Here is a 17,766-nt window from a genome sequence, read left to right as displayed (position 1 = left end):
CGAAGACGGCATCGGCCTCGTGGCGGGTGAGAGGCGCCACCCTGGCAAAGACGTTGGGCATTCTGAAAGAGAACCACACCCAGAGCTACGTGCTATTTATTCACACCCCAACGCTGGCCTGGCGAACGCTGGGCCAGCCCACTCCGCTCACGCTTACGGGGGATGTAATAAGCTACATTTCCACGATCTTCCCTATTGGCTGGGGTGACATGATTGCGTCCACTGTCCACTACACTCCAAACACCAGCGGTGTATGTCAACATGGATATATGTGTGGTCTGCATACTTCAGTCTGGCCATCACATCCACGCCACACTTGCCATTGTGTACATTCTTATTCATGGGTCACTTGCCTCCTTTGCACATGCCTGGTCCCCACCTCCTCCCACAATCTGCTATTGTGTGACTGAGGTGCCATGCCGTTGATGGCTTATGTGCATGGCTGGCCCAGGTTCCCACAGTAAGTTGTGCTGTCTTGTCTGGTGGGTGGGCATGTTGTTTGGCATTCAGTATGTTAGTTTGTAATGTGTGCATTCCCAGTGTTGTGAGTTGCATGATTGTGGAGTTGAGGTGTGTGGTGTGTTCATTTGGTACTTGCCATCGAGCAGTCCATTTCCGTAGGTGCCTGCCTGGAAGCGCTAGTTGATGATGGACTGTCGGAAGATGTAGGAATCATGCACACTGCCTGGGCAGTTGGCGTCAATGCTGGTAGAGATTCTCCGGCGGTCCGCTATTGCCTGCACATTGATGGTATGTACATGCTTTCTGTTGTGGTTATTGTGTGCAGTGTTGCCAGGGGGCACAAGTAGGACATGTGTGCAGTCGATTGCCCCCAACACGTGCTGGAAGCCAGCTATGGTGTAGACGCCTTGCTTGTTCTCCAGCTGTTCCTGCGCAGTGTGGGGGGTATAGGTAGTGGGGTACCAAGCTGATGATGTAATCCAAGACCGTTGTGGTGAACTTTGATAGGGCTGGCTGTGAGACTCCTTCGACTCTGGCGGTTCTGGGTTAGAAGGTACCAGAGGCCAACAGGTGCAGCACGGTCAGCAGCTTTGTCTGAGGTGGGATATTGGTTGTCCGCTGTGTTAGTACCGTCAGCCTGTGGGCATGATGTTCAGGATGCGGAGGATGGTTGTCCTCTTGAGCCTGTAGTGGGCAATGACATTCTCTGGTGTTGGGTCTGTGGGGTTGGTGCGTTTTCTGAAGCTTGCTGTCTTTGTCTGCACTGCATCTGTGGTGGTCCAGGGGGTTTTGGGTGGTGGGGGTCCAGGAGGGGGGTCCTGCGTGTGATGGCCCTGTTGGGGCTCCGAGCTGCATTATCAGTGGCTCCATGGCATCTGTTGTTCTTCAGGTGTGGCTCTGGCCTGGGCTCCCCTTTCTGGTGAAGGCTGTCATCCGACTTTACACCAGGTCAGAGCAGGTGTTAATTTCCTGCTGCTAACGCGCCTTATCGCCTATTTTGGGTTCTTATCGCTGATCTGGCTGGTTGTAGAGAATGTTGCGGAGTGCCTTTAACTTGGCGATAAATCCTTGAGAATATGCCCAATTGTGGGCTCCGAGGAGTTGCAGATCAGCTCGCTGGCTCCAAGCACGCTCTGGACATTGCACCCATGGGAGGGAGAGTACACTTACTTGCGAGGTGAGAAACCTCCTGCATAAACAAACAGTGCTAATGACCAGCACGAACGATCATTGCCTTGTGTGCTCCAGACGATGAGCAATTTACAGGGAATGCTCCTCGCTGTTTACAGTGAAATTTCAGACCCGTGAGGGAGCTTGTGAAAGTTTTCTTCACACCAATAGAACTGATGCACAGCTGCTCCTAGAATTACCTGAGGACGTCTACAGAGGTAACCTGGGCTTAGTTCGCATAGTAGCGCTACACGTAGCTACGCGAAGTGCACTTCGCACTATGCACGCTACGCATAGCTAAGCGAACTGCGTAGTGCGGTAGGGAAAATACTGTTTGCAATGAGTGCACAGTGCTGGATGCTTGCCCGCACTGTGCAATCATTGCAAACGGCATCATGCACAGTGCGAGCGGTCGTTTTCTGCAGCTCGAGTAGATTTGTACTCGAGCTGCAGCTTTCTCAACGTGGACTTGTAGTTTCTCATCACGCATCCGCAACCACTCGCAATGAGAAACCTGACCTCCCTGCGTTGAGAATCTTGCCGGGAGATTTATTTTCCACGCTTGTGATCTGCAACTTGATGTTGCCGATCACGAACAAGGAAAAAATCTCACCAGGTTGTTGATTTTGCTCACTCGCGGTTGCCAACTTGACGTTGAGGACCGCGAGCAAGCATAAAATGCCCGCTACGCTGGCATTTTTGTGCTGTCCAACATGTGATTCACGTAGCGCGTAGTTGTGCAAACTACGCACACTCCGCTAGCATACTGTCGTTTTTCTCCCAGGCCTACACAGAGGTATGGCTGTTGAACACGCAGTCGTAGTGCGCACATTCACTAGTTGATCGCAGTGGCGGTGCCCGCTTTCAAGGGCCATCCAGCCAGATGCCCGCTCACCGGAAGCTTTGCTCCTTGTGTTCCGTTCAGCTGAGGGCATCGGGTTTCTTGTGAATCTGTGTGACCGTCTGTGTTGCGACTTGAAAGTGAGATGGGGCATTTAGCTGCATGTGCCAGGTGCGCATAGCTGTTAAACGCAGGGCGCCTTTTAACTGTGCCAAAGCCTTCCAACCTCTGCTACCCACAAAAGAACAAGTATATAAAGGTTTTCCACCCACTGATTACGCGCTGGGAGGCAACTTAAAATCAGCATATAGCGCTCTACAACACCAAAGTTTAACCAGCACTGACTTTGTCATTAGGTGTGGCTTTTTTTGCTGTCCTGTAAACATACAGGCACACAAGGACACAGCCACAAACGTTCAGGCATCCACAGACACATACCAATAATCACACCTATCCTTTGCATGCAGGTGAACCATATCCACTGTCGTTGGGATCCCAGTTAGGTGTGCACATAGGTACCACTGTTGCCCTGCACCTCATGGGTGCATGGTAAAGTAAAACATGAAATGCAGATTGACGTGGCGTGGGTGGGCATATGGTGGTGCAAGTGAGGTTTAAAGTGGTCCCATGTCAGATGTGAGTAGCTAATCCAGTCAAGGTTTTGTTTTTAGACTAAACGCACCAAAGCGAGAGGAACAAAAGGCCATGTGAGAAGATAGCCCATGTGCACCCGATAGACTGTGGTTAACTTCTCCTTGCTGAGCTGAGAGACAACTAATGGTATTCACTTGACAGCACAGCTGAATGCTTTTGAGCAAAAGCCTGATGGACGTGTGCTAGCTTTGGTTTTATACAGAAACGGTGTTTCTAGTTTGATGACATTGCAAGTTGAGATCAGACTGTATCATAGTTTGCTTTATGTCATATTTACTGCTGCCTGTAGGCCTAGGGACACTGGTGAGTGTTGGATTAATGTATATATCCTACAGTCTGGCTGAGAGTCTCCTGACTGCAGAGCACTTTAAAAAAAAATGAACTTTGCCACTGAATGATACAATAAAGCATAACTGCAGCCTAGTGGCAGAGCCATACAGGCCTTTTATTCCACTGGGCATTTCCCCAGTAGTTTGGATCCCTTGGAGGCTAGTCTTGAAAACTGAGGGCCGATGCTAGTGCCTCTGTCACCTTCTTCTGAGATTAATTGCTGAAGACACAGGGAGGCTCCTAGACAGAAAGATGTGGAAGGTAAAGAGAAAAGAATCAGAGGAGGAGAAGCGCGAGGAGAGAAAGAGGTTTGATGGATAGAAAGAGATCGTAAGGAAAAAAATGAAGAGTAGCTGGTTTGAGATTTCTGCTAGGGCTGCTTTTGGTTTCACAGTCAGGCCCTGCCTAGAGAGGTGGGTGAGCCACTGAATGTTTGAGGTAGGATGGACCCCATCCCACCCTCTTTCTTCACCCAGCCCATCTCTCGCTCCCATTAATGCACCTCACATGAAACCAATCTATACCACGTAGTAACATTCCATATAAACACACTCCATACAATGCCTCATAATTATAAAGACCAAAATTTCAATCAGTGTCACATATTTCCACAAAATCAACTCACCACATAATTCAACAAGTAACCACACAATAAAAATCAACAACACAATTACATAAGACACCAAATACATACAACCCACACCACATAATTCTACATCACACTAAAAAATTCAACAGCACGCAACATATTTAAACTACACTACATAACACTCCACAACACAAAATACAATACTACATACTTACTCTCCATGACACACAATCCTGCGCCACACAATTTCAATATACTAAATACCACATAATTACTATCCACATAATTCCACTGCATACCACATACATCCACTCCACAACACATAAGTAAAAAATATTTACATTTGCAACGCCGATAGCTCTAACTCTTGTTTTCTAAATAATTACTCCATTGCAGAGACAAAAACATAAGTAAAAACATTATCATTTACAGGGCCAATTGCTCTAACTTTCCCAAATGCGAGACCGATTGCATTGCAAATGTTTGTTAGATGTCTTAGCAACAGAACACGCCATCCTCCAGACACCTTCAGCGGCCGTTCAGGAGAGAATTTACCTTTTCATAAAATGTAGGGAAATGCTGCACTTTGCCTAGGACAGAAAGCAATGCTGCACGTATTTGCCTGAGGAGATGAGAGATATTCCCTGACAGATGCCTTTCTCCGCCTCTGGATGCATAGCTAGATGGAGCCGACCCTACGGTGGGTGCCTTCAATGCACAATCCCTGTGTCGGCATCTGCTGCACCATCCTGCTTTTGGTTGGCAAGCACAGCCGTACCTAGCTGATTCTTTTTTCAGGGGCCTGTGTATGGTACTAAGTAATGGTGGTGTCCGCACCTATGACTATGAAGAACGACCTGGTTGTCCTCGGAATGTGTTTAAAACATTTCTTCCTTCTCCCCTTTTTGTTCCTGTCTGCAGTTCACTTTGCACTCTAGCCTCTGAGGGAGTTCTGAAATCCCTCACAAGGGTGACTCAGTCTGTGATGGCAACACTTTCTGGAGGTTGTCAGGAATCGCTCAAGAGTTGCAGGACACCCAACAGAGCAATATGGCGTGGTGGTTTGCACATCAGCTGTGTGTTTACCTTTTGATTTCTGTCCAGTACCTGTGATGCTTCTGAGAATAGGTGATTGCCCTGTGCAAGTAGCTATTATTTGTAGCTGAGTGCCGAAGCCTGGACTCTGCAGGGTGCACATGGACTGGGGGTATGCACAAACGTGGGCTGTACTCTGCTCCCTTCAACCTGGAAGTGAGTGTTTGGTATTCTCTTTCAGTAAACTCACACGTTATTATTTGCATTTTTTTAAAAATATGATCTATTAACTAGAAGTCCTGTTCAATGTCCCTCCACCCTTAAACAAATACAAGGTCTGAAGTGCAAAGGGATGTAGCCAACTATTTCAATGTTCATTTAATTTTATTTGAGATATGACTACATGGCAAGCAGCTACTGATTGCTGTAAGGAAGTAACGACTTATAATGGTAGAACATCCGACATGGGTTCCTAAATGGGGAACAGTATGGAGTATGTGATTCAGTTGAGCCCAGATTATAAGGAGACCAGGCTATGATGGGCAGGGAACATTCAATTGAAACACAATTTTCACTACAATGTATAGTTTCTTTGCATATTTACATTACTAAAAAAAGGATTTTCCCGGAATCGCTGCAGAAGTCCAAATGTGCTGTAGGTATTTGGCACGGAGCAATCTTACATGTGTGTTCTCTCTCTCCGCAGGTGTTCTTGAGTGCGATGGGCATGTCAAGATAGAGCCCTCCTCAGTCTTCCTCATGGGTTCCAATATTTCCATTATTTGTACATCAACGCACGCCTGCCAGCGGGGAACGTTACATTTGTATCTGAATGATACAGAAGTGCAGTTAGATAAGGAATACCAGTCACGGGTACAAATTCAGCTCAAAAATGTGCGAGAAAAATACAGGGTCACCTGCTTCATCAAGTGTGCAGGCGAACCCATGGAGAGACTAGTTTGTGGCAACAGTATCTCACCTGGCTGTAAGTATCTCCTTCAGTAGGGAGCCCTGTATGGTTTCACACTTCTGTTTTCATTATATACCCGTATCGCCCGCTGCTGAGGGCTAACCCATTTGTTAAAGGCCCTGAGCCTCAGTTATACGCCCTTGCTGCAGGTGAAGACCTATCAAGAAAGAGAGGGCCTTTAACAACAGGTGTAGTCCGAGGCAGAATGGGTACAAGACTGTTACGACATTCTACCTATTGAGGGTAGAAAGTTCTAAATTAAAAAATGGAGAAACAGAAGACAAATATTGGAATGTTGGAGCAGAAATCCTATACCAGCAATTATTAGCATTGCGCTATTTCATTGTCTTCAATGGCACTCTCAAAATCCCAATGTTCTAATATAGCCTTAGATCCCGCCCAAGGGGGCTCTACCGACCCTTAAAGACCTGAGCTTAAGGTGAGGGCCTTTAACAAGAGAGTGGGCCTTTAATTGTCGGTAGAACCCGCTCGGAGGGCTCTAAGGCTATTAAAATATTACAGCCATAGAGGGCAGGATGTTCTAATTTGTAAAGCAAAGGCCTCACAGAGCCCAACGGGGTTGAAATCTCCGGCCTCTGTTAGGTCTTTGTTCACAGCTGTTGTTGTGAGCAAACATTGGAATGTTGATGCTCCTGGCTTCTACCAGCCATTAGAAGCCCTAAACACTCCACTGTCTTCAATGGAGTGCTCAACATTCCAATGTTTTAATCTTAAATAGTTCATGTATCACATGCTGTGAGATAAATATCAGTCCTATGTTATAAAAATTATAGTTAATACATTCATGAAACATTCATAATGTTGTTCTTATTCGATGCCACCACTGTATAAGCACTCTTACCTTCTAATTTGATTTTTCTCCATCTAGGCCAATGTCCCAACTCTTTTTGGAGCAAGTGCTTGTCTAGGGCTTCCATGGCTCAATCATTTTCTAGTGTTTCTCATCTGTTTGGGGTTCGTCAAGTTTCATGTTTGTCTCCACTATTGTTCACTATTATTAGCCAGATCACAACTGTTGTAGTTGGCAGATCTAATTTCCCAATTATGCAGATGATGCAATGTGTTAATTGTTAAACAGGGTTTCAGGTGGATAGGCTTGAGTGCTTCAGAACTGAATTCCTGTTGATTTCTCCTCAGTTTAAGACAGACCAACATTTATAGAGCAACATATCAGTTGGGGGCAAGGCTGTTAGCACAATGAGCAAAGTTAAGACATTGGCATGTTTGTTTTCCACTCTTCAATATCAGTGTTTAATTTGTAATAAAAAGAAGTGCCAGGGCTCTTGTCAGGATGCAGCTTCGACCAGCCCATTTCTCCTGTTAGTGCTGCCTAACACAGAACCAACAAACCATACAAGAGGGACTGGATGTGGCGTAATCGCTAGAGATGCTGACTTCAGAGCTGGGGAACCAGGCTTGATTCTCGGCGATGGCTCAACATCCTGTGACACTGTGTGAATCTCACGGGTCAAGTTCGCGCTCTATATAAACCTTAAAATAAACCTTAAAATAAATAAACTTTATCTTCCTGTGCCCACCAAAAATGAATGTGTCCTTCAGTAGCGGCTCCTGGAGGGAGTGCTGCGGGGTGGTGGGGCGGGTTGGGGGAGGGACAGGGGCAGGGTGGAGGGTAGTAAACTCTATAAAACACAAGAGTGTCAGAGGGTCTAGAAAAAGGGGGTCTATGTGTGGTTCATTAAACCGACAGAAGTAAGTGTCAACTCATCTAGTGAATGTGAAAACACATTGATGGATATCTGTGATTACTAACAGAATACCCATCAGTCACCACTCAGAACCGCCCTTCATCATTTGGGATTCCTGTTCACAACTAGGTACACCACCGGTTTAAATTAAAGGTCAGATGGTTTAACCTTAAGAAAACCTTAGTGGTGGCCCACGTGGTTCTGAGTGTCACAGACTACCCAACAATATAAAATGAAATGAGGGTGACTGATTTGCAGTGCTCGTGCATAGAAATGTGATAAGTGAGTGAGACTTAAAAATGGGTGAGGGAGCATGAAATGAGACTAGCTTTATTCTGTTCTATGCTCGCTCTACCATTGTTAAAAATAGCAGCACAAGTAGATTTAACAAATATCTACCTAGATGTAAGGTAGAAATGTGATAAGTGAGTGAGACTTAAAAATAGGTGAGGGAGCATGAAATGAGACTAGCTTTATTCTGTTCTATGCTCGCTCTACCATTGTTAAAAATAGCAGCACAAGTAGATTTAACAAATATCTACCTAGATGTAAGGTAGAAATGTGATAAGTGAGTGAGACTTAAAAATGGGTGAGGGAGCATGAAATGAGACTAGCTTTATTCTGTTCTATGCTCGCTCTACCATTGTTAAAAATAGCAGCACAAGTAGATTTAACAAATATCTACCTAGATGTAAGGTAGAAATGTGATAAGTGAGTGAGACTTAAAAATGGGTGAGGGAGCATGAAATGAGACTAGCTTTATTCTGTTCTATGCTCGCTCTACCATTGTTAAAAATAGCAGCACAAGTAGATTTAACAAATATCTACCTAGATGTAAGGTACATCTAGGTAGATATTTGTTAAATCTACTTGTGCTGCTATTTTTAACAATGGTGGAGCGAGCATAGAACAGAATAAAGCTAGTCTCATTTCATGCTCCCTCACCTATTTTTAAGTCTCACTCACTTATCACATTTCTACCTTACATCTAGGTAGATATTTGTTAAATCTACTTGTGCTGCTATTTTTAACAATGGTAGAGCGAGCATAGAACAGAATAAAGCTAGTCTCATTTCATGCTCCCTCACCCATTTTTAAGTCTCACTCACTTATCACATTTCTATGCACGAGCACTGCAAATCAGTCACCCTCATTTCATTTTATATTGTTGGGTAGTCTGTGACACTCAGAACCACGTGGGCCACCACTAAGGTTTTCTTAAGGTTAAACCATCTGACCTTTAATTTAAACCGGTGGTGTACCTAGTTGTGAACAGGAATCCCAAATGATGAAGGGCGGTTCCGAGTGGTGACTGATGGGTATTCTGTTAGTAATCACAGATATCCATCAATGTGTTTTCACATTCACTAGATGAGTTGACACTTCTGTCGGTTTAATGAACCACACATAGACCCCTTTTTCTAGACCCTCTGACACTCTTGTGTTTTATACATTCAGCTAGGGAATGTGTCTTTGCTCGGTCTATAAACTCCCTTAGGCCCTCCCTCACCATATTGTTGTTTCGGGTAGTAAACTCTGTCATACAGCCAATTGGAGACAGGAAAATAAATAAATAAATAAAACAAATTAAATTGCGCACGCTGCAACGCCAAATGCTTTGCAGCGCGCGCAATATAATTTTTTTATTTCTTTATTTCTTTACCTAACTCCATTCAGCTGTATGCCAGAGTTTGCTACCCCCACCCTGCCCCACACCTGCCCCACCCTACCGCCCCGCAGCAATCCCTCCAGGAGCTGCTACTGGTGTCCTTAACTGCTGCTCAAGCTCCGGTGTTGATGATTAAGGTCCGGTGCTGAGTACCAGAAACTACAGTCTCAAATTAAGCACTGCTCAATGTCCAGAGATAAATAGTGAATCAAGTGTTTTAGCAATAATAATTTAACAAAAACCGAGACCTTGTTGTTAGAGGTATTATTGGGCCCAAAACGGACTAGTGTAGTGCATACATGGTCGGCTTTACTAAAAGAAATGACAACAAACGGCAAGTGCTACAGATTTCATCTGCAAGGACAGCCTACATCATCAGAGCTCTGGAGGTCACATTGCCTTCTAAGTCTTCGGTATTGTTCATTAGTAACCCTTTTGTCGGGCCCTAAATATTTGAAAAATTAAAATGAACTTAAATTAGACAAACCTATCCTTAATCTTTTCTCTTGTGGGATGAATTTACCAGCTCATGTTGGGGGGGGGGGGACTTTCCCCTTGCTCACTTTTAAATATTGGAACCCTCTTCCTTGAGATACCTGTGGCCTAAGTGCTTAAATACCATTTTGTGGTTGTTAAGCACTTTATCGATCTATGACAACGGTGGCAAGGAAACTATCGCCATTTATAAACCTTTGGAGAGTTGCTTGTCATGTTTTAAGGATAATTGTCCATAAATGTATTTTTAAAAGATCCGGGGGTATTTCCGTTCGAGGAGCAGCATGTTCCATTGAATAAAATGCGTATGACATAATTCTTCGTATTCTGAGGTGTCCCACATTGGAAAAGTTGTAAACATTACTAGCTTTCTTGTAAAGCACGCCTACTTAAGAAGAATGTGGTTAAGTCTAAAAAAAATAAGCCACAAATGTCAAGCTCTTTTAATGTTTTCTGTTGCAACGAAAGAGGAACAACTTCTTGTACCTATTTATTTAAGAGTAGAAAGATGTTAGATATACAGCAGTAAAAAAACATATTGGAGCGTCATAGATTCGAAATAAACATTTGAGCTGAAAGCATCTTTTACTTGTTAAATGTTTTACTTTTGTGAGTGGATAGGACCCCCACCGTTTGTTACATGTTATTAAAACACTCTTATCTTTTCCAGTACACCAAAATAGTCAATTTAAGAATCCCTTCTTCGTAGGAATCGATGATCTATGTGTGGATACTTACATTTTTTTACCAATAGCATTTATTTGCACGCTATCGTAATCACTTGAATGTATATTGGAAAACAATATAGCCAAACATGCAAATCATCCTGGCCCTGTTAAATCTTACAGTTGAACATAGCAGGACTTGAGAATAAGACGTGCACTAAAAGAGAAACACAAGCTGAAACACAAGCTGAAAATGCTGTACCTCACTAGCATATCAACCGTTATTCGAGGAATGCATTATAATTTGAAGCTTAATCAGCAAAGCATTAAATAATATTTTTTATACAGTGCTTCATATTGCATCGTCTGCCATTTCTAAGCTCTGTAAGTGGCAGCTGGTAGTATTCCTTAGTGCAGGGTCTCATTATGAATACGTCGTATGTGGGGGTGCTAATGCCGCAGATCTGGAAATAATACCACAGTCCTGTTAATTCCAGGGGCACAAATGTAACAGGGATTCCAAGTTCTAAGAATCCGCCTTACAATGCCCTGAGAAATTAATCATTTGGGGGAGTTGGTCATTTCACGTTGATTTCCCCGGACATTGCACATCCCGCAGAAATTTCCGTTGTTTTCAGGAGTAAGAGTCATCAGGGATCTACTTTCAGGCTGGTAGTATTCCAGAGAATCTCAGATTTTTAACTACCTTCACCAGCTCCATGAGAGATTGAAAGAAAACTGGAAATGGATGTCTGGTTGAATTCAGTTGATTATACTGTTAAGGGAGGGGTTCCGCTACCAGATTTAACTAGCAACCCTGGGCCGATGTACCCTTATTACCTGCTGAGAAGTGTATAGTGGAGCGACAACTCATTTCAGTCAATTTAACAGTCGATAATAACTATGGCTCAAATGATCACAGACTCCGAACTCAAGTTTAGGGGTTTATTACAAAGCCAAGAACAACTGAATATACAAGCACCTCAAGACGAGGTTGTAAAAATACATGGGAACTAATACAAATCTGTATCTACAAATGAGTTTAATCTGATGAATCATGAAGAGGATAAAAAGTTCTAAGAATAGGACACAAGTAAGAACTGCTCCAATTCTCAGATCAGATTTCATCTTTGGGTGAAAAATTAAGAAGCATTAAACTATCCCTACACTATCTCCAATGTGATATCCCTACTTAGCATTTCCCAGGCAATGTCGGTTAAAGGTGTGAGCTTGTGAAGGCTCCCTAAGAAGTACATTCACTAAGTAAATCAGGTAGCCAAAGCTACAGAGCTCATTCTTAGATGCTCTTTCCAGATTGATCTCCTCGCCCTTTCTCCTAACTCAATCCTCGGGCACTATTGCTAATACAAAATACAAAGGTATATAAAAACACGCCCACAGATCACCTCATACTAAGGACACCTCTCCTAGGTATTTTCACTGTGTTCTTCACGTTCACTAAGTGTAGTCCGATGACCTTGGTTCCAAGGCCTCCTCAGCGAGAAAGAACACCGGCTCCCAATTATCGACCTTCTGTTTACAAAGTATCACTTCTCCTCCATGCCTAACTCCTAAAATAAAAGGAGTTAGTCCTAACTAACAAAGGCAGCTTGTTCCACCTGCAACTGAAACATTAGAACAAAACTTATTTGCATACACATGAAATTCGCGGACTACCTCCAAATGCGAGAGCCTACCAGGGAAATTACATTTTCAGGCCTACACAATTCGGCCAACATAAGAATAAATGAATAAGCCTTTCATAAACACAACGTGAACATTTTATTTAGGCCTTTACAGATCAAATTATACACTCATGTTAATAATGCTTTGTGTTGCAAATATCTACAATTATTACATGTTAAGCATAACTCGTTATTTAACACACAAGGGTTGAAGCGTGTGCGGTATCTTCAGCTAGTACTATTTCCCAGGCCAGCCGGGACGGAATTACAACCGGCGGAGAGATCGATCACCACCTTGCAATTTTGCCTTCAAGCCCTGTAGAAGTATTGAATTATAACCCAGAGGAAACACGTGTTGGCTGGGCAATCGATCTGAATTAAAATACAGAGACCACAAGTTACCTATGATTGTTCTTTTTGATATATAAATCAATGTTCATTACTTGTTTTTCTGAATGTTTTGAATTAACAAATACACAGACTCTGTTCTGCATACAACATCGACGAGCGCACAGGCCATTTGTATAACTCATTATTTCTTCGTGCAATCTTCATCATGACCTCTTCTGGTCAAAAGAACTTGGGCCTTTTCCTGAACCGGCAGTGGGCGTGTAAAGCCTGGCAATCAAAATCGATGCCAAACTTTCTATGACACAACAAGTCTCGGCAGTCATAGGTACTTGTGTTGGCCTCCTGAGATAACTGCAAAAACTGTCTCCACTCCTCTACTTGGCTACGCTCAGACGGGCGGTCTCAGCAATGATCCTGTTGCGTCTGGACTATGGCAACTCTCTGTACGCTGGCCTCCCTCAACAACTGTTGGCCAGACTACAAATCGCCATGAACGACGCAGCAATACTAATTTAAAAAAAACAAGATGGACGCATGCCACACCTCTGCTACGCGATCGCCATTGGCTCCCAATCAGGCAGAGAATGAAATTTAAGGGTCTCTGCATTACTTGTTTTTCTGAATGTTTTGAATTAACAAATACACAGACTCTGTTCTGCATACAACATCGACGAGTGCACAGGCCATTTGTATAACTCATTATTTCTTCGTGCAATCTTGATCATGACCTCTTCTGGCCAAAAGAACTTGGGCCTTTTCCTGAACCGGCATTGGCCGTGAAAAGCCTGGGAATCAAAATCGATGCCAAACTTTCTATGACACAACAAGTCTAGGCAGTCGTAGGTACTTGTGTTGGCCTCCTGAGACAACTGCAAAAACTGTCTCCACTCCTCACCTTGGCTAAGCTCAGTCGGGCGGTCTCAGCAATGATCCTGTCGCATCAGGACTGTGGCAACTCTCTGTACGCTGGCCTCCCTCAAAAACTGTTGGCCAGACTACAAATTGTCATGAATGACGCAGCAAGACTAATTTTTAACAAACCAAGATGGACGCACACCACACCCCTGCTACGCAATCTCCATTGGCTCCCAATCGGGCAGAGAATTAAATTTAAGGGTCTCTGTATTACACACAAAACCCTGTACGGCCAAGCCCCAAGTTATATCAAGGACCGCATTGTCCTCTATGTCCCTAGTAGGACACTGTGGTCAGCAGAGGCCACCCTTTTGGTATGCCCCTGCTTCAAACTGTCCTCCGTGGGAGGGCGAGCGTTCTCAACCGCGATCCCCCTGTCCTGGAATACCCTTCCAGTGAGCCTACGCAAGGAAGTGAATCTCCTTCCCTTCAGGAAGAAGCTCAAAACCGTGCTCTTCCTGGAAGCAAGGGGTACGACTTAGCAGCCTTCCTCCCCTCTCTCCACCTAGTCCAGGTGTGACCTCTGACAGCGCTTAGAGACCTCTGGGTGATAATGCGCGTTACAAATTTAAATTGCAATTACGATTACAATGACAATTACATCATGGTGCACGTTAAAATAAAAATGCATTATATCACACATAAGCTGTTCGTTAGGCAAATGCAATATACTAAAGATTACAGTTTCAAATATAAATGCCATTTAATTTCTCTTCTGCATGGCACAAAATATTTTCTGTTCATTCACATGCACATGTTTGTTATTACAATACAATTCTACTGATCAAAGTTAATACAACCCAAGAATATATGTGGATGCGGACCATCCGTGATTATGATGCACCCCTATAATTTTAGAGCACCCGTGCTCTCTATCAGTTCCCCCTCTGATGACAAGTATCATCACAACAAATCACACTCCCTGGAGATAGAACCGACCTAAACAGAACTTGTAGCCACTCTTCCCTGTCTGAACCTCTCGCTCCAAGCTTTTAATATTCTCATAATGACTGTCCTGCAGTCTTTCCATCCTTCTCTCTTTCTCTCTAAGTGACCTCTCAACTCGGTTTGTTTTATGCCACTTGTAAGCTCTAACTAATCCCTACAATATAATCACACAAACCACCACTACAATAAGAGGCTTCGAGATGTAACCAAGTATTCCCTTTCCAAGGGAAGCAAATCAACTTCCTACCTTAGCAAATCATTTCCCCACCTTGTCCCAAACTTCTTCTGTGGCTAAATCATGTACCTCACGATGAATCTCAGTGATTTTACTTATATACTTCTTCAGATCTTTACTATTGTCAGGAATATAAGTGCAGCACTGTTGGACTTTCAACATTTTACAGACTCTGCCCTCTTTTGCCAGTAAAACATCTAAAGCAAGACGGTTCTGTATCACCATAGCTCTTATCAACACCATCTCTCTATCTACAAGCAACAATGATTGATCTGTATTTGCTGACAGCTTGTCCACAGTAGTTGACAACTTTCTAATCTTGACATCATTCAACACCACTCCCAAACCTGGTATCAATGCCCCAAAAACATCTCCTACAATTTCCTCTGCACTTGCACCTCTCTTCCTTCTAGGATGTAATCCACCTTCCAAATGGTCCAAATCCTCCACATGATAAATCTTGGGAAATACTACTGCCACATAACACGTACCATACCAATTCAGTGTCAACCACACAAAGTCATTTTTCCCGCACACAAAATACACATTTGGCACCACTTGTACTGCATCTTGTAGAAACTTCTTTGCAGTAGCCTAAATGGTGAAAATATGATCACATACACTCTATCCCACAAAGACTTTATGGCAATATGTTTTAACTTGTCTCACACACAACTTCCCTTTCTGCTCGAAATCCAATGAAATTGAACTACTACTCCCTTTTACTTTATGCGCTAACTCCTCTTTGGTCCATTCAACTTTCCCTTCCTTGTCATAACGATTTCCTGTTAAATGTCTATGTCTATCTTCTACCTGTTAATGAACATGTTAAGTTGTGATGATGTGCAGAAGCTGTATCTAAAGTTACAGTAGGTATGAAATACTTTCCAACTCTATCTTCCTGCTTGTAATAATCATATTATTCAAATGCTTATAAGTGGACCTCTGAAAGCACTACATCATAGTTCGAAGAATGATACTCATAATGATATTTATCATAAAACATACTAAGCAATAAACTACATGTAATACCATATGTCAAAGGGAGATGATGGTAACAAATACCCTCCTCCACAGACGCAGGCAATTGCATACACACATAACAATCTCTCACATCCATCGTGTTTACATACTCATATAGCAGCTTAGCATATGCATTAAGCGCGTAATCGCCCCTAGATAAATCTGCATGCAACATACGACTACACTGATCTAGCATAAGCTTTCCAGCTCCTACGATACCCTCTTTTGTGTTAGAAGTAGTAGGTGTGGACGTCCCTTGCACTCTCACCTCCCTAACTTCTGCTTCATGTGAAATGGTTACAGATGCAATAATAACTACTACTATAACAACTATCCCTCCTACAATGAGTGTATCTATTACACACTTAGACGTGCGGTTCGAATTTCCAGACTCCATCTTTAGTTTATAGATTTAGTTCAGCAAGAGGATACACAAAAGTCTCTTTTTCTCCCCCTCAAATTGCTGCTCAAACAGTTAAAACACTGTTCAACGAAGTACTGGAAATTCTTTAACAGTTCAGTTCTCTTATTTTATTTACACAGTCCAAAAAGATTTCCCTAGCCCTCTTTCTTCTTCTGCGGAAAAAACCCTAATTGTATTCTTCTTCCACTCGGACCTAAGTTATCTTCCTTGAAACAATTATTTACAATTCACAGTTCATTCACAGTCCCTTATAAGCTCAGAACCAATTTCAATTAGCACATGCTGATAAATCTCAAGACGAACAGCTGCGATATCCTGAGCTGGTGGCTGATACCCAAAAGTCAGAAGGGACAATTCCTAAAGAATCAGAATCCATACTCTGCTCAATACTGGAGGTCTCCGAACAGTTACTGTCAGCACTCCCTCTATTTCCAGTCCTGGAACTATCAATTCCACATCGATTGTCAGCATGGGTTTTTTGCTGACCACTTGTGAAGACCTCAGTCTCCCGGTTCCCAATACTCCCGGCATCAGTAACCATATAAGTCCACTCCGGGGCAGCGTATTTTTGACAAGGCACTCTTACTCTCCTCGACCTTCTTGGGCTTGCTATACTTCACTCAGCTCTGATTCAGTTGTCTCTGACACAGTAGCAAGATCCCTTACAGTAGCTAGTCTCAGATTTAGCCTCCTTTGTCTCCCAGGCCAAGAGTCCTCTGCAGTGTCAGCTTTTCTCCTTTGACTCCGACCACCTTGCACTCCAGTTATTTTGGCTGAATCTGACTCTATACCATTCGCAACGTTACCTTCTCCCTCAGAGTCAATACCTCTGTCTTGTGTAGCGTAACAGTCCTCAGCTTGTTCTGCTGGACCAACTTCATCAACAACCCCCACAGTTTGGCTTGCCATCTCAAGTGGCCTTGCCGCCACAGCTAGATTTTCTTCCACGAGAGGAGCTGTTTCTTCCAGGGTTCTGAAACTTGGTGAGTACGGGAGGCATGTATCCAATTCAGCAAACCTCCACAATTCACCGCTGCATTCTCCACCAAAATCACTTGGTAAGGGCCTCTCCAACGGGCATCAAGGCACCTTTTCCTCACATGCTTGCAAACTAGCACCCAATCACCCAGACACAGGTCATGGCAGAGGTCCCTCGAGGTCGGGGTAGTTGCAGCGTCCACCTGGTGAGACACAGAACGGACCACATCAGCAAGTCCTTTGCAATAGTCAATGATCAAATCATCTGTTAATTTTATCAAGGCTGTGGATGGCACTGCTGGTAACCACATATCCCTCCCAATCAGGATCTCATGTGGTGATAGGCCGGTTCTTCTATCAGGGATACTAAGAACACTCATCAACACCAGTGGCAATGGATCCGGCCATTTCAAAGACCTAGATGAACACACTTTTGCCATCCTCATCTTTAAAGTCCCATTAATCTGTTCCACATTACCAGAAGCCTCTGGTCGATAGCTACAATGCAGTCTTTAATCAAAATTTAAGGCAGCACAAAGTAACTTCATGATTTCACTGTGGAAGTGTGTTTCTCTATCCGACTCCAATGTAGTTAGAAAC

The 17,766-nt window shown here is 43.5% G+C and overlaps 1 protein-coding gene across 2 annotated transcripts in view; it reads left to right on the top strand.

The window, feature by feature from the left end:
• LOC144807767 (interleukin-12 receptor subunit beta-2-like) overlaps positions 1-17,766 on the top strand; it is a 762,710-nt gene that overhangs the window by 129,055 nt on the left and 615,889 nt on the right. For both annotated transcript variants that reach the window (XM_078673425.1, XM_078673424.1), the window contains exon 3: positions 5,788-6,066. In XM_078673425.1, the coding sequence (XP_078529551.1) occupies positions 5,788-6,066 (279 nt within the window). The remainder of the gene's footprint in view (positions 1-5,787; positions 6,067-17,766) is intronic.

This window comes from Lissotriton helveticus, chromosome 1_2, assembly GCF_964261635.1.
Source record: "Lissotriton helveticus chromosome 1_2, aLisHel1.1, whole genome shotgun sequence".
Classification (NCBI taxonomy): domain Eukaryota; kingdom Metazoa; phylum Chordata; class Amphibia; order Caudata; family Salamandridae; genus Lissotriton; species Lissotriton helveticus.
The sequence above is the reverse complement of the archived record's forward strand: the minus strand, read 5'-3'. Positions and strand labels throughout refer to the sequence as shown.